Source organism: Mytilus edulis, chromosome 5 (genome assembly GCF_963676685.1).
Source record: "Mytilus edulis chromosome 5, xbMytEdul2.2, whole genome shotgun sequence".
In the NCBI taxonomy this organism is placed as follows: Eukaryota; Metazoa; Mollusca; class Bivalvia; order Mytilida; family Mytilidae; genus Mytilus; species Mytilus edulis.
Window position 1 is genome coordinate 25,953,910 of NC_092348.1, and position 18,818 is coordinate 25,972,727.

Sequence of the window (18,818 nt, forward strand, 5' to 3'; positions counted from 1 at the left end):
GATTTTTAGTGGGATGGAGTCCCGATACGGACTTTTGTTGTATTGAGGAAACTTGTGTGATTTTCTTGGATGAGTTATTAGATGCAGATGGACGTTTGAATGAATATTGAAATATGATTATATGAAATGGTTTTAATGTTTGAAGAAAAAATAAAGTATTAAAGTGTGCTACTCACAAGGAGAGCTCATTCCTATAGTATACATGTGTTGAGTTTTATTGACTAAATAATTTATGTTCGTTTAAGCTTGGCGAATTAGAATATAAATATATATATACGTATACAATGATCCTTTAGAACTAAAAATTAGCGAATTCTTTATTCCGTTTGATTCCCTCATAACAATTCCTAATCAAGTTCTGTAACATGCAATACGCAATGCTGTACGCAATGTTTTATATATGATCTTATATGTATATTGGAATGTATAGAATGTATAATGTTATACAAGTGCAGACAAGTAGTGGTACTATAATAAAATATTGAATCTTAATCTGCAATTAGTTTGGTTTTCTTTAAATACGTTTCTTGTCATCAACAATCATTGACACAAAACAGACGTTACAACAAATGGAAGTTTTTAACTACCTTGAATGGCTAAACAGTCCTTGCACGGCCAGTAAAAAACGTTATGCTTATATATATATATGTGTGTCGTATATATCAAAAAGAGGGGGAATCACAAGTTTTATATTTAAATTGGCAAACGAATGCATTTTTTAGAAGGCGAAAAACATGGAAATTTGAAATCAAACGCAAAGTATATTCATAAAGTTGACAAATATAGTGATGATATCGATGTCAAAAATAATTAGTAAATCTCATAACTCGTTAATTTAGAAAATAAATACCAGAACAAATAACCAAACTAATTAGTTAGGGAAATGAGTTTTGATATTTAATACTAGAACACACCCGTGATATCGCGGGTCCGTGACTGAATTAAAGTATATAACTATGCGTAAGCCTTATTTTAGTATTGGTATTGTCATCTGATAAAGTCGTGCCGATTATAAGATACACAGTTTTCTCTGCTTTCAAATCTTTCTGTTTGAACCCGTCGACCTGGAACTTTTTAATTATTGGTAATATTCAGGTCCTGGAATTGAGTATTTTTTAATCAACAGCATATTGTCCAATAAAGTTCAAATCTTTGGTTCGCTGTTTTACGTCATGCCCGCTAACAAATTGAAAACTGTACCTATACGCCTTAGTCAAAATTTTTAGTATTCGTATTGTTATCTTAGAAAGTCTTACTAATTAAAAAACTACAAAAGGGAACAATTTGACAATGATTGAATTTAGTTGTGTCGACTTTGTGATTATGACCCGTGTATATAGTAAAATCAAATACACCATTTGGTGGTGCGCCTGTTAGATGTGGAACATACAGATAAGGTAAGTACAGGTGAATATACTATTGGTATCGGTACCGGATTCGACCCGGAACTTGTTAATTATTGGCAATATTAATTATGTGGAAAACAAAAGGGTCTGGAGTGGTGTAATTTTTAATCTACACAATTGTCCTATATTAGCTATATATAAAGTTGAATTCTTTGATATGTCGTTTTTACCTGATGCCGGCTGATAAATTGGACCTCGTAATTTTAGTATTATAGATATTGGCACTGGTGAATGAAAACATGTTGGTTAAAAAAGTCGTGCATACTGGTCTCTTATTTGCTGTAAGAAGAGTAATTTGATTCCGTCATTTTGTTTAACAGACAGACAGAATATTTTATCATAGTGTCACATACCAATACAGAACAATATCATACATCATAATATTAGTATAAAAATACAAATACAAATTTAAATCGAAGTTAAAATATCGGTATTCAGCCATGACTGACTTATGAGACACTTTTGCTTTAAAACTTATTCTAGCATTCATTACAAATTAATAAAAAAAAAAAAAACATTTAAATTTCATTAAAAAAAAAAAAAAAAAAAAAAAAAAAAAAAAAAAAAACATACTGCTATATATATACAATATTTTCTGGGATTAAACATAAAATATAAAGATTTTGCTAAAAAAAGGTTGAATACAGAAAAATAATTTTATCGTCATGATTAAAATCGTAAAAAGGGTTAATTGCACTTGCTTTAATAAATAAACCATATCGCAGATCTAAATAAAATTCACAATGCATTAAAAAATGTTTTTCGTCTTCTACACAATCAACTGTACAATATTTACATTTTCTGTCATTAAGAAGAGTTTTTGGCTTGGTGTAACGACCTGTCTCTATAGCTAAAGGTAGAGACCCACTTCTAAAATTAGATATAATACGTCTATGTTGTCTATCATTTACATTTTTGAGATATGAACTTGTTTCTAATACATTTTTATAAAGTCTATAAGTACGTTACTTGTTACCATTTGGTTCATTTTTCTTATCCCAGGAATAGATTACCTTAGCCGTATTTGGCACAACTTTTTGGAATTTTGGATCCTCAATGTTCTTCAAATTTGTACCTGTTTGGCTTTATAACTATTTTGATATGAGCGTCACTGATGAGTCTTATGTAGACGAAACGCGCGTCTGGCGTACTAAATTATAATCCTGGTACCTTTGATAACTATTTACATCACTGGGTCGATGCCACTGCTGGTGGACGTTTCGTCCCCGAGGGTATCACCAGCCCAGTAGTCAGCAATTTGATGTTGACATGAATATCAATTATGTGGTCATTTTTATAAATTTCCTGTATACAAAACTTTGAATTTATCGTAAAACTAAGGATTTTCTTATCCCAGGAATAGATTACCTTAGCCGTATTTGGCACAACTTTTTGGAATTTTGGATCCTCAATGCTCTTCAACTTTGTACCTGTTTAGCTTTATAACTATTTTAATATGAGCGTCACTGGTGAGTCTTATGTAGACGGAACGCGCGTCTGGCGTACTGAATTATAATCCTGGTACCTTTGATAACTATCTATCTTGATACAATTTTCAACGCATTCTTTTTTTTTCAATTTCATACAATTTTGTTTTAATATCATACATTTTATGTCTGTTGGATTATTGGCTATCAATGATATCATATATTCCAAGTTTATGAGCTATTTCAAAACATTCCTTGTCGCACGATCGAGAAATATTCATACCCCACATGTGGACCTTGTATGTAATTCTATAGTCATATGTATATCGCACTCTCAAAAATAGACGGTACGTTTCTATCAGTTCGGCTGATTTTGTTGTTTTAAAACCCATATCACCTAAAACCGCTATATTGAAGCATTTGATGAACTCCCCATAAAAAGTCTACATGCCTTGTTCTAAATTGTTTTAACTTCTCTCCAGTTGTTGCATGTGTACCCATAATCCGACTCCATGTAATAGCACGGGTTCAATAAGAGTTTTATAAAGTTTTGTATAAACATCAAATGACATCCCTCTACATGATAAAAATTTAGTGTATACTGCAGAAAGCGCCCGGCTTGCAGATTTTGTTATCTCTCGGATCATATATTTGTGTTCCATAAATTCGTTTATATGTAATCCTAAACATCTGTACGCATTGTCAAATCTAATAGGCATATCATCGCATTTAAAATTGAAGTCTGATCTCGGAGCCTTTTTGTTACGAAAATGTATAATTTTGGTCTTGGTCTCATTTAAAGTCATTCTCCATTTCATACACCAAGGATGAATACAGTTTAACATATTTTTAAGACTATTTTCGTCTGGCGCGATAAGTGTAATATCAAAATTGAAACATTCAAATCATCAATGTCAACACCAATATTTAGAGCACGTATGTTTTCAGCTAGGTCATTCACATAAATAGAAAATAGTGAAGGCGACATTTTACAGCCTTGTTTCACACCAAAATCAACAGAACAAATATCAGTCAAATAATGTCCTAGCTTCACTGCGCTTTTAGTAGCATCATATAAAGATTGTATAGCCTTTAGAAATAACCCATTTATGCCTATACTCATTAATTTATGCCACAACATATCACGGTTTACATTGTCAAATGCCTCTTTGCATCTATGAAACAAACAAATGTGTCTTTCTTTTTAAGTTTCCTGTTCTTTATAATTGACTGTAACACATAGAGATGATCTAAGCAACTTCTGTTTTTTCGGAAACCGTTTTGTTCTTCCGCTAAAATGTCATTTTGTTCGACCCAAAAATTAAGTCTTTTGTATAAAATATTCTCTACTAACTTCACGGTTTAAGCCACTAACATCGATATCTTTTCTGTAGTTGTTTTCATTTCGCACTTTGTTTTTGATATCTGCTAGAAACGTATCATCATAATTATTGCACGAGTCGACGTTATTGAATGCCGATTCATACTCTGTTTTCCACCTTTCGAGCACGGTATCAGTGTCATTTGTTATTTCACCGTTTTCCGTTCGAACCTGATATATACGTTGCGTTTTACGTTCATTTGCTAGTCCTAGCTTCCCTATAGATTTCCAGAAATCTTTCGTATTATGTCCCTCGAGATAATGTAACTGGTTTTGCTATTCTATTTGATACGTACGTTTTGATTTCCTGTTAAATGTATCAAAGTTTTTCCGTCTTTGCACGTATATACTGCGTAGTGTCGATTTAGCGTTCGTTTTGGAACTCGTCCATTCCTTTTCAGCCTTGCATGCTTTATCCAATAAATCTTGAAGCTCTTTATTCCAGTATGTCTTTCGGTTATTTTTATGATGACGTTTATTTGGAATATTTTGCTTTTGTTCTTTACAAGTAAGTTCAATTTTTGTAACCAAAAATTTTTAAGTTCTTTAAAGGCCGAATCAACGTCACGTCGTCGATCTAAAGCATGTTATAATCTTAAAATAGTATCTTGTAAAAGTTTTTGCATAGGCTCATCTGAAAATAGTTCGTTTCGTAAACCATCATATCTCAACCCTCTCGGCGCTTTTAATCGTTAATTTCCACTTAATTGTTCAACTGTATCGGTGTTTTCGGCATATGTTGATATCGTGCATTCTAACAATGAATGATCCGGAATAGATTCGTAACCAGCTAAATCGAATCGAGATATAATATTTGACATTGTATGAACTTGGAAATCTATGACATCATTTATTTGGTCATGTGGGGTAAGAATATAATATACCACTGATTTTCCTTTCGAGGAAATATTTGTATAATCTTGTTTACCAATACGACCATTAACAATTCATATAAAAACAACTTAAGTGTATGATAAATTTTGTTTTTGTTTGTTTGTTTAATTCATGGCTTTGTCGCTCATGAATGTGTCTTCTGGCTATTCCTACATTTTGTATTTTACTATTCTGGCTATTCCTACATGGGAGATTATGGGAAGAACAATAGATGTTGTTATTCCAAACATGTTGTTTTAGCTTTAATGTCTAATTAGGTCACAGGTAAATTTACCTGTGGAAATCAAATAGAAATAATTGATATGAAATATTTGTAAAAAAAATATATTTATTTTTGTTAAAAAATAAGTATCAAGTGTTATAATTAAGTGTTTCTAATGTGGAATTTCTTGAAAATAATATTATTTAAAAGAAAAGGTAGTAAAAGCATTTAGTAGTCTTGAAAAAAAAAATATTCAAAGTAGTAAAAGCATTTAAAAGTCTGGATAAAAAAAAATGTTCAAAAGAAAAGGTAGTTCAAGCATTTAATAGTAACTAACACTTTCATTCATTATATGAAAAAAATATGATTTTTTTTAAAATGAATATACTATCACAAGTACTGTTAAAAGTACTTGATTATCATAGATAAGTGCATTAATTGGCCTAATAGATCAAGTCAACAATAGAAGGAAGCTGTAAATATGCCACTTTTACCATCGAAGATGGTTTAACGCACTAGATGCTGCAGATACTGATACACAAACTCTTAACTTCAAAGACTATGTAACAAGCTACTGGGTAGAAAACAACCAAAGCCTATGGAATCACAACACTTTGAGCATGATCAAGTTGTTGAGTAAAGAAGAAGCCTTCCATGCTCTTAGACTTAACCAATACAGAGCCGATGGGAAACGTGTTCCAAGAAAGAGAAAAACATATAGGGAAATAGATGACAAACTTCAAGCACTGAAAACAAGGTTACAGAATGATGAACTTACGCCAGTCCAGTATGGAGATGCTATGCCACATCTCCTGTACATTGATTAAAACTTAGTATTCTCTTGTGTCTTTAATTTAGTGCAATGTATAACTGTGTTAGTGTTCTGTTTGAATGTCAATATGTAGTGCGACTCAAAATTGAGTGCTTTGTTTCAAAGAATAATATCTAAACTTTTAATCTATTTATATTTCTGTTGATATTATTCACTTGTATATATTAATGATTTCCCTCAAATAATTTCAATTGGTTGGAAATAACATTGTGCATATAAATTCATATTGTGCTTTCGAATATTATCTACACGAAATGTGCTAAGAAATTATTTACTAAAATATTGTAATATACTAGTAAACTATTCTTTTTCTTTATTTTCCACAAGATTAACCTAGATTTACCTTGGATCGGGCGTATGACATTTGCGCCGATTTTGAAAATTTGCATTCTTTCATTTGCGCCGATTTCATATTGACATTTGCGCCGATTTTATATTTTCTACTAATTGGATTTACAGGTAAGTTACAGGTAAGTTTATACTTTTGCATCTACTTTACCTTGAAGGTATATTGGTAAAATCTGGTTATAAACGTTGTTCACTTATTTTTTACTGTTATATAAGATGTTGAATTAAAATGAAGTTGACTAGCTGACTAACTTGCTTGTAATGTCGTTAAATTGTAAAACAGTAAAACTATAATTCATATCGACTTATCATTGATTTAATATTTCTTTTGAAGGGAATGAATGAAAGCCATCTTGTACCTAAAGATTTGAAGAATGCATCACTAGCTGTTTACAGAGAGCGTCGTAAAGATACACCTGTTTTACCAAAAACTAGAGATGACGTCTATACCGCTACTGGTTTCATGGTAATTGAGACAAATAAGTCGGAAAAGTTCCTGCTAGCCAATGACCGCGAGAAAGGTATACTTCTTTTTTCTTCACACCTGAATCTTGTTTGTCTCTGCAACGATATGTCGTCAATTTTTATAGATGGAACTTTCATGTGCTGTCCTAAGTACTTTTACCATTTATATACGTTACACGGCTGTAAGAATGGCAATTATGTTCCTCTTATGTATGCCCTCTTGCCACCAAAAGATGAAGAGTGTTACGAAATCATGTGGAAAATGATTTGTGATCTATGCAGTCAAAAGCAACTTTCCTTTGTGCCTAATGTTATACATATAGATTTCGAACAAGCAATGCATACTGCAATTATGCATGCTTTCCCACAATGTAAAATAGATTGCTGCCGTTTCCATCTTGCTCAGAGTTGGTGGAGGAAAATCCAGACTGTTGGGCTGAGTACCGATTACAAAGACAAATCCACTGAGATAGGTAAATGGTTATCCCAATTTTTCGGGTTACCATTCCTTCCCCCAAATAAAGTTGAGGACTGTTTCACGTTTGACATTATGTCCGATGCTCCTTCTGATGACAAATGCCATACATTCTTAGACTACGTACTAAGTACATATATATGCACAACGTCACGCTATCCACCTCAATTCTGGGCAGCTGCACCCGTTGAGAACTGCAAGAGGACGAATAACGGTCCAGAATCTTTTCATTCTCATTACAACGAGCAATTTTATTCTCACCATCCCAACATATATGTGTTTATGGATGTTATCAAGAAAATCCAGGCCGTAACATATGTAAAGATGCGAACTCTAGACATGCCAGCATCTGTACGCAAGCCAGACAAAGAAAAGACGGATTTTGTTATCGACAAGTATGGCAGATACAGAAATGACGAAATAACAAGAAAGGAATACATAAGATGTGTTGCCTACAAATACTCTGCAAGAACAGACTTATAATTTTAATGTTTTCCGTTTTTATGGATTTTAATTCGTGATTTTAAGATAACAGAGTGATTTTACTTCTTCATTTTAAAGTATGTGAATATAGTACTATTAAATTGACTTATCCTGCTCGAAATCCTATGTCCACCTCCCCGTGGTGAGCAGGGGATAACAGTTGTATACATGTTATGATTGACAATTCATAAAATGTGTACAACTGGCTAACGGAAGAGGTATTTAATGAAAAATAAAAAAAAAAGAGTTGTCTCATTGACATATTCTTATATATTTTCTGTAGTTTACCTGTATTTTACCTGTATTTACCTGTAAAGAAATCGGCGCAAATGAAAAAAAAAATCGGCGCAAATGAAAGAAAAAATCGGCGCAAATGAAGTGCAAATCGGCGCAAATGCAAAACGCCGCTTGGATCATTAGTTTAGTGTTGTTACAACATAATCCTACTTAATCCCATTGTTTACATAAAAATTCTGGGAACGCCAACATAAAATTTTACCTTTTTACTTATAAAATTCAAAATGTAGGAATAGCCAGAATAAACCGTTAATGCAATCAGTCTTTAATATCTTCAATGTTTAATTATATTTAAATAAATAAAATACATTATTTTGATAAATACACATGATCATATTAATTAAGGCAGACAGAAAATTGATTAAAAAAAAACACAGTATATATGAGCAACTCTTAACAAGTTATATGTTTAACATGTTTAACGAATCAGCAACACTCCGTCATTCTTTTAATTTTCAAAGTACGTTGCAATGCACAACACAGATCAGTTACCATATAAAAAGGCAACCATTTAAATAATTTAAAAATTAAAATAGCAAAAATAACGGACTCCAAGGGAAATTCCTCTATCAAATGTCAAAATTAAAAGCCGCCCAAGCACATCAATCAGATGGAAAACAACGGCTCTATTGAAGACTTGCGAGTACTCTCAGATCTGTTCTTATTGGGTTTTTTTTTGTTATTTTACCTTTTGTTGTTGGGATATACAAGTACTCGGCCACGTCCACTCTGGTTTTTTTTTTTTGTTATATATATATATATATGTTTTTTTATTTGTATCCATCAGAGGAGTGAAGCCTTTTTCAACTGATTTTTATAGTTTGTTCTTATATATATGTTGTACTGTTGCACCACAGTCCCAGGTTAGGGTGAGGGTTTGGATACGGCTAGCATGTTTTATCCCCGCCACATTATTTATGTATGTTACTGTCCTAAGTAAGAAGTCTGTAATTCAGTGGTTGTCGTTTGTTGATGTGATACATATGTGTTTTTCGTTAACTTATTTTCACAAAAACTAGGCCGTTAGTTTTCTCGCTTGAATTTGTTTTACATTTGTCATTTCGGGGACTTTTGAAACTGACTATGCGGTATGGGCTTTTTGTTGTTTCAACCACTGCTTAAATTTATTTTTTAATAGAAATTTGAATTCGAAAAAAAATAATAGGTAGGGAGTTTCTTTACTTCTCCTAATCACTATGTGTAAAATATAAACAATGTTACGTCGTAGTCAGTTGTCATGTTTTTGTCTCTGTCTCATGTAGCGTACATGTAAATAACAATGAATAACACATTGGGGTGTTTAAAGCACCTCCTTTTTTTTTATCTGTTCGGAGAAAATAGTGATTGTTGAAGTATACCTCTGAGTCAATGACCAGAGTTTGATATCCGGCAAAGTGTTGCATTTATTTCGAATTTTTTTTTATTCATTTCTCAATAAACTCAATAAACACTAATATAATTTGATCAGTTGTTTAGGTCCACCTGGGAACAGTATATCTAACATATATATATATATGTTCCTGAGTCCACCTAGACTTGCTACAGGTCCCTTCTTTATTGTTTTCCAATTTTGCCCCTTTAACAATTTTCAGCTATAACTAAGTGATTACCATTATACTGACATCTGCAAGGGCATTCAGTATACTGGCATTTTTCAGTATACATATAGCCTAAATAATTGAGAAAGAAATAAATATACGATAGGGCAAGTTTAAATTCCACATGATATGCAGGTGGAAGATAGGTCCGCTGCTGTATGCCCTGAGGTAATCGGTGCCCTTAGGTAATCGTGTTAATAGTGCCCAGGCATATGCGTAGTAATAACAGGATCTAAAATAGAATAAACTAAAAATACATTATTCTACTTTCTATATAGACTGACAATACACAAGACTGGTTTAATAAAGGTTACCTCAGGTAATCTGTTGTGTTATGGAAACTGGCCCAATAAAGTCCACACGAAACTAATGTATGAAGAATGGTTTAATAAAAGTGACTTTGATATTAAACATATTTCATTTATTAAGATAGAAAAAGGTTTGAGCAACAGGCACATCATATAAAAGCGCTCGCTTCATATTAATGTACAATATATAATTCAATTATCAATAGCTGTATTTAAAATAATGAAATATAATGAAACATGAATGCTTTTTATGAGCACACACGAGCAAATATGATGTGTTTACAGTGTTACTTACTAAATGTAAAGTATATTTAAATATATAGGCAATTACTCATCATTTATTCAAGTGCCTTGAAGCATGCAAATAGCCTTTATAACTAAGCCATTATGAATTAATGTTGAAGTGGAGGAGAAAAAAGGAATAAAACAAAAATTAAGTAAATTTCAAACAAAACGTTGAGTGTCACTGATGAACTTCTGAACAGATTCAAAAAGCAATATAAAAATCATATGTAAATAATCTGTTTCCAAAAAATACTAATTCAATATTTATGTCATTTTATCAACAAGAGAGTAAATGGAATCAAATAGGATCTGTATTACATCATTGTACTTAGGGCAAATAAATAAGAAATGTTGGTTGTATTCAACAGGGTGATTACAATTTGTACAAAAAGTATTGTCGGATAAGAACTGATAAAACAAATGAGATTTTAGGTTGCTAGCATTATTTCTGAGTTGACAATGATTTTATTAAGTACCCTTATCCTATAGTTGAAAGGTTAAGATATATCATCAGTCCAATAAAACATTATCCATCCATTTCTAAAAATACCCAAACTTGGGGATTTTTGTAAACTCAAAGAAAGACTATTCCAAAGTTTTTTAGTGCACGGAAAGGCACTATTAAAAAAAGAGCTAGTTCTAGCAAAAGTCAGGTGAAAAGTGTAATTTTTATTTCTCATAGTATTAGGGGTTTGTCTGGGAAGATATGGCTTGATTAACTAATATAGATATCCAGGTTGCATCCCATTTGTTATTTTATAGAATAGTATAAGCTAATGTTTATTATATCTATTCTCCAGAGTTTCTAAACCTAACGCACGTCTGGCGTATTGAATTGTTAACCTGATATCTTTTTTGGCTATTATTCGTGTGTTTCTCAGTTATTTTTTTTTCTCTCCCATTTATTTGTATTGTAGTCCTGTCATGTAATGTTGTCATTTTAATATTATAATTAACATTGCCATTAAAGCGGGAGGTTTTGAATGCCACGAAACTAAAACCAGATTCAACCCACCATTCTTGTTCTTAAAATGCCCTGTACCAAGTCAGGAAAATGGACATTGTTATAATATAGTTTTTTTCTGTGTGTTTCCTTCAGTTTTAGTTTGTAACTCAGATTTGTTTTCTCTCTATCGATTTATGAATTTCGAACAGCGGCATGCTACTGTTGCCTTTGCTCAATTTAAAGTTTTTGAAGAATTACATCGTAATCCTGTAATAGTTCTAGTAGCTTCTATTTGAATTTTTTGAAGACGCTCAGACTTAAGCTGCAGTGATCAATTGCTAAAAAAAATCATCATTATCTCATATGGGTCTAATAAAAGCATAATAAATACATATAAGTGAACTCCTATCTCATAAATGTTCAACTTGACGATACACTCTCCATAAATACCAGGATTAATTTTGTATTCACGCCAGAAGTGCATTTTGTCAACGAAAGACATCGGTTACGCTCGAATCCAAAAAAGTTAAATAGGCCGAATACAGTACAAAGTTGAATAGCATTTAGGACCTAAATTCCTAAACGTTTTGCCAAATACAGCTAAGGTAGTCTATTTCTGACGAAGCACAGATAGAAAAGAGCATGCTTTTTTGTAAATATTATCAATATGTGTGTTCTATGAACCTGATGACTGAAAAGTTATACCAAGTTGACATTGAATATATATTTTCTCAACTTCTTCGACATTTATCCCCCCCCCCCAAAAAAAATACAGGTGGATGCTCCCTTTCCCTTCTAGTGAATACAATATATTTTGGGGTTTTTTTTTTAGTAAAATTGAACAGCCCTTGATTTTGCCAAACATCTAAGCTATCAGTCTAAGAAGCAGCTGCTATATCATGATCAACACCTACTATACCAAAAAAGAGGTGTCTTCTGCAAAAAGTTTAATTACATTAACAATGTCACTGTAGTGTATAAAGACTGGTTAATAACGCCCTTATGTAATATGTTGTGCATATACAGACGGTTTAATAGTGTCCACATGCACTTATAAACTAGTCTTCAAACATAATATGTAGTGTTTTCAGATTTGTTTTTCGCAGGTTACCTCAGGTAATCTGTCTTGATAAAGGTGACCTCAGGTAATCTGTTGTGTATGAAGACTGGTTTAATAAAGGTGACCTCAGGTAAAGTGTATGCATACTGGTTCATAAATGTGACCTCAGGTTATCTGTCTATAAAGACCGGATTAATAAAAGTGACCTCAAGTAATCTATCTGTAAAGACTGGATTATTTAAGGTGACCTCAGGTAATCTGTCTATACAGGCCGGATTGATAAAGGTGACCTCAGGTAATCTGTGTATGGAGATTGGTTTAATAAATGTCACATCAGGAAATATGCTGTGTGTAAATACTGGTTTATGAAGGTGACCTCAGGTAATCTATATATAAATGTTATATTTGTTATTCTCGTGTGATTTTGTCTGATGCTTGGTCCGTTTCTGTGTGTGTTAGTTACATTGTAGTGTTGTGTCGTTGTTCTCCTCTTATATTTATGCGTTTCCCTCAGTTTTAGTTTGTTACCCCGATTTTGTTTTTGGTCCATGGATTTATGAGTTTGAACAGCGGTATACTACTGTTGCCTTTATTAATAAAGGTGACCTCAGGTAATCTGTGTACAAAGACCGGTTTTATAAAGGTGACATCAGATAATCGGTAGTGTTTTGAGATTTGTTTAATAATGGTGAACTGAGGTAATCTATGTATGAAGACTGGTTAAATAAAGGTCACATCAGGAAATCTGTTATGTTTAGATACTGGTTTATAAAGATGACATCAGGTAATCTGTCTACAAAGACATTTAAGGTGACCTCATTTCGTCTGTCTTTACAGGCCGGATTAATAAAGGTGACCTCAGGTAATATGTGTATGAAGGATCATTGGTTTAATAAAGGTCACATCAGGAAATCTGTTGGGTTTAAATACTGGTTTATAAAGATGACCTCAGATAATCTGTCTAGAATGACCGGATTAATAAAGGTGACCTAATGTAATCTGTCTATAAAGACCGGATTATTTAAGGTGACCTCGTGTAGTCTGTCTATACAGGCCGGATTAATAAAGGTGGCCTCAGGTAATATGTGTATGAAGGATCATTGGTTTAATAAAGGTCACATCAGGAAATCTGTTGGGTTTAAATACTGGTTGATAAAGATGACCTCGGGTAATCTGTCTATGAAGACCGGTTTAATAAAGGTGACCTCAAGTTGTTTGTCTATAAAGAACGGATTAATAAAAGTGACCTCAGGTAATTTGTCTATAAAGGCCGGATTAATAAAATTGACCTCAGGCAATCTGTCTATGAGGAGTGGTTTAATAAAGATGACCTCAGGTAATCTCTGTATGACGACTGATTAAATAAAGGTGACTCCAGGTAATCTGTTGTGAATGAAAACTGGTTTAATTAAGGTGACCTCATGTAATCTGTAGTGTATTGAGATTTGCTTCATTTAGGGACCTCAGATAATCTGTCTATAAAGAGTGGTTTGATAAAGGTGACCTCGAGTAATCTGTTGTGAATGTAGGCTGGTTTGATAAAGGTGACCTCGGGTAATCTGTTCTGTATGAAGACTAGTTAAAATCAAGGTGACCTGAGGTAATCTGTAATGTATGAAGACTCGTTCAATGAATATAAGATCAAGTAATCTGAAGTGTATGAAATATGGCTTAATAAGCCCTTTTGTAACCTGTTGTGACCTTTATAAAACCAGTTTCCATACACGACAGATTACCTGAGTTCATCTTTGTTAAACCTATCTGCATACACCATGTACACAGATTACTACCTGAGGTCAACTTAATAAATACAGAATACCCGAGGTAAACTTTATGAAATTAGTCTGCATACATAGGTTACCTATGATCACCTTCGTAAATCCAGTCCTTATAGACAGATTACCTGATGTCATTTAACCAGTCTACATTCACAACACAAAAGCTACGGTCACCATCATCAAAAATTTTTTCAAACAAAACATTACCTGAGGTAACCTTTATTAAACCAGTCTTCATGCACAACATATTACCTGGGTTAACCTTTATCAAAAAAGTCTGCATACATTTGTTTTTTTAATTAATCCTTCTTCGTACAGATTACCTGAGGTCACCTTTATCAAACAAAAACCAATACAGTACAGAATACCTTTAGTCACCTTAATTAAACCAGTCTTCATTCACAACAGACTAGCTTCTGCATACACAGATTACATGAGGTCACCTTTGTTTATCCAGTCTTTAAAGACAGATTACATGAGGTCACCTTTATTTAACCAATCTACATTCACAACAGACTAGCTGGAAACACCATTATTAAACAAATCTCAAAACACTATAGATTACCTGGGGTCACCTTTATTAAACGAGTCTTCATACACAACAGATAACCAGAGGTCACCATTAACAATCCAGTCTTAATAGACAGATTACACGAGGTCACCTAAATTAGAAATCTCAAAAAACTACAGATACCTGAGGTCACCTTTTAAAAGAAATATGAATACACTACATATTTATTGAACCAGTTTTTATTCACAATAGATAAAATCAGAGGTGTATATATCAAACCAGTCTTCATACACAACAGACCTTTATGAAATCAGTCTGCATACACAGGTTACCTGAGGTCACCTTTATTAAACCATTCTTTATAGACAGATTACCTGAGGTTACCTATATAAAAAAAATATAAATACACTACAGATTACCTGTGTTCACTTTTATTAAACAAATATGAATACACTACAGATTTATTGAGGACTCGATTTAACCAGTTTTTAGTCACAACAGATAAAATCAGGGGTTTATTAAACCAGTCTTTATACACAACAATCTCATTAAAAACCGATCTCTTATTGCTCCCGTTTCCTGATTTGTCGAGTGGGAGATCTAACGAAACCCGCTTTGAGGTCACATTTGAGTGACCTCGTAGGTGTGTCTTTTTCGACCAATGAAATTGAGTCTTCCACGATCTTGAAAGTTTATCGTAAGGTAAAGGGGTGTAACTCATTTTATTTACGACGAAATCGTCAGTCAAAATTATTTATAAACTTTTTTGATTGGCTTATTAAGAGGTCGTCAACTCATTTGCACATCATTATAAATTCATAACTTCAAGTTCATTCACATGTGACCTCAAAGTGGGTTTCGTTAGATCTCCTACGCGACATATCAGAAAACGGGAGCAATGAGAGATCGGTTTTTAATTAGATTGTATACACAACAGATTACGTAAGGTCACCTTCATTAAACCAGTCTGCATACATAGATTACCTAAGGTTACCTTTATTAAAATACTTTTAATAGGCAGATTACCTAAGGTCACCTTCATAAAACAAATCTAGATACACTAAAGATTACTTGAGGACTTTATTTAACCAGTTTTCTACAACAGATAACATCAGGGGTTTATCAAACCATTTTTTCATCTACTTTAGATTATCTGATTTTACCTTCTTTCAACCAGTCGCCATACACTACAGATTACCTGAGATCCCCTTGATTAAACCAGTCTTCATACACAACAGATTACCTGAGGTCACCTTTATTTCTTAAATCTGCATATAAAGATTACCTTAGGTTACCTTTATAAAACAAATCTAAATACACTACAGATGACATGAGGACCTTATTTAACCAGTTTTCATTCACAACAGATAACATCAGGGGTTTATTAAACCAGTCATAATATACTTCAAATTATCTGATTTCACCTTCTTTCAACCAGTCTCCATACACAACATATAACCTGTGGTCACTTTCATTAAACAAATCTCTATACACTACAGATTACCTGATGTCAGCTTTATTAAACGAGTCTTCATACACAACAGATAACCAGAGGTCACCTAATTTAAACCAGTCTGCATACACAGATTACCTGAGGTCAACATAAACAATCAAGTCTTTATAGACAGATTACCTGAGGTCACCTATATTAAAAATCTCAAAAAACTACAGATTACCTGAGGTCACCTTTTAAAACAAATATGAATTCACTACAGCTTTATTGAACCAGTTTTTATTCACAACAGATAAAATCAGGGGTTTATTAAACCAGTCTTGATACACAACAGACCTTTATGAAATCAGTCTGCATACACAGGTTACCTGAGATCACCTTTATTAAACTATTCTTTATAGACAGATTACCTGAGGTTACCTTTATAAAACTAATCTAAATACACTACAGATTACATGAGGTCACTTTTATTAAACACATATGAATACACTACAGATTTATTGAGCACGTGATTTAACTAGTTTTTATTCACAACAGATAAAATCAGGGGTTTATTAAACCAGTCTTCATACACAAAAGATTACGTAATGTCATCTTTATTAAACCAGTCTGCATACATAGATTACCTGAGGTCACCTTTGTTAAACCATTCTTTATGGACAGATTTCCTGACATCACCTTCATAAAACAAATCTAAATACACTACAGATAACTTGAGAACTTTATTTGACTAGTTTGCATTCACAACAGATAACATCAGGGGTTTATCAAACCATTCTTCATATACTTCAAATTATCTGATTTCACCTTCTTTCAACCAGTCGTTATACACTACAGAATACTTGAGGTCCCCTTGATTAAACCAGTCTTCATGCACAACAGATTACCTGAGGTCACCTTTATTTATTAAATCTGCATATACAGATTACCTTAGGTCGCAGTGGCGGATCCAGGGGGGGGGGGGGTTCCGGGGGTGCGCACCCCCCCCTTTATTTTTGCCGATCAATGCATTTGTATCGGGACATATGTTTTGCACCCCCCCCCCCCCTTTGCCCTGGGTGCCCTGGGTTAGCACCCCCCCCCCCTTTCGAAAATTCCTGCGTCCGCCCCTGGGTCGCCTTTATAAAACAAATCTGAATACACTTCAGATTACCTGAGGACTTTATTTAACCAGTTCTCATTCACAACAGATAAGGCGTGTTTTATTTTCTTTCAACATGTTTGAGGTTGAATTTAACCAATAACCTGGTTAAGAGTAAAACTTAAAACATGTTTCAACACAAAATAAAACGGATTAACCAAAAAAACCTTAAACAAAAACAAAACTTTTAAACAGATCCTGGCAGCTTTGCAACCAAATAGAAATGTGTATTCTTTTAATTTGTTATGGGGTTGACACGAAACACATAAACATATATACAAATTAGGCCTGTATCGCTGAAATGATCTTTTTGATTCAAAATTCTGAACTTGACACCTTCGTTTTGTGTGGGAACCCTGCTCGAGATTTTCCAAAACGTTCGATTTATATAATCCGGAAATTCAGCTCCGTGAAATTTTGGTAGAGTTCTCTATTTTATCTTTTCTCCCAAAATTAGGTCATCGTATATCGCCAGCTGAACATTTATCATTTCTTTTGGATATTTTGCATCCAAGAAAAGGTAAGCATTAGTATATATGCAAACATTTCTAGCCGTCAGTGAAATTTGTTCTCAGTTGACCAGTGAAATAATCTGTCTCTTGACAGTAGTCTCAGCTTGACACTAAGATTTATCACTGGTGAAGGAAGGACTCCCAGGCCGGATAGTCCAAATAATTATGACGTCTTGAAAGGCTATTATAATTTTTTTCTTTGACGCCTTACTTCGACGTCATAATGCTGAAGCCGCCATTTTCGGTTGGACTTTGAGAGCATATTTTGCTCTCAACTTTGAGACCTAATTTAGCCATCAAATTTTCAAAGAAGGCTAAAACAAAATGCATATATAAAAATTCTTACCTTTTATGTGTTTGTTTAACGAAAATATTTCCAATTAATCCCTACAGAAATAATAATATAAGTAACAATTCCATCCGAGGCGGGAACATGTCGACTGCATTTTTTAAAACGTTTGTCGGATTTCTTTTTAGGAGATTATAAAATAATTTTTACACCAAACTCGGTAAAACCCGAATTTCCGGAACCGTTGTTTTACATTATCCGGAAATTCAGGTTGGTCAAAATGTACCGAGTTTGGTGTAAAAATATATTTTATACACCTTAAATGAAGCATCTTGAGGAGAAATGAGCTAAACGTTTTTATAAAGCAGTAAATTCCCTATCAAAGTCCAACTGAATATATGAGTTTGGCGTTATGACGTTGATGTAAGGCGTCAAAGAAAAAAATTATAATAGCCTTTCAAGACGTCATAATTATTTGGACTACAGGCCGGAATGCTTTTTCATATTTCAGTTGGATTTAAATAATGAGAAATTATCACTATAGTAGAGGGGTCTGTAGAAGTTAAACTTAGGGAACGGTCATTGTTTATCAGTATGTTCAAATTCATTCACCCCCCCCCCCCCCCCCCCCAAAAAAAAAACATTATGAACCAGAACCACATAATGACCCCCTCCCCTTACCATAGCTTCAAAACTTTGACCCCCAAACAAAAATCCCAATCGATTG

General features: G+C 33.3%; 1 protein-coding gene across 1 annotated transcript; it reads left to right on the plus strand.

Annotated features, from left to right (window-relative positions):
- Positions 1-6,827: 6,827 nt before the first annotated feature.
- On the plus strand, positions 6,828-7,913 carry LOC139525013 (uncharacterized). The gene has a single exon (XM_071320189.1). The coding sequence runs from the start codon at positions 6,828-6,830 to the stop codon at positions 7,911-7,913; it is 1,086 nt and encodes a 361-aa protein (XP_071176290.1).
- The last annotated feature ends 10,905 nt before the right edge of the window (positions 7,914-18,818 follow it).

Bases quoted from the DNA above. Each gene is read 5' to 3' on its own strand.
- LOC139525013 (XM_071320189.1), top strand. From the start codon at position 6,828: ATGAATGAAAGCCATCTTGTACCTAAAGATTTGAAGAATGCATCACTA.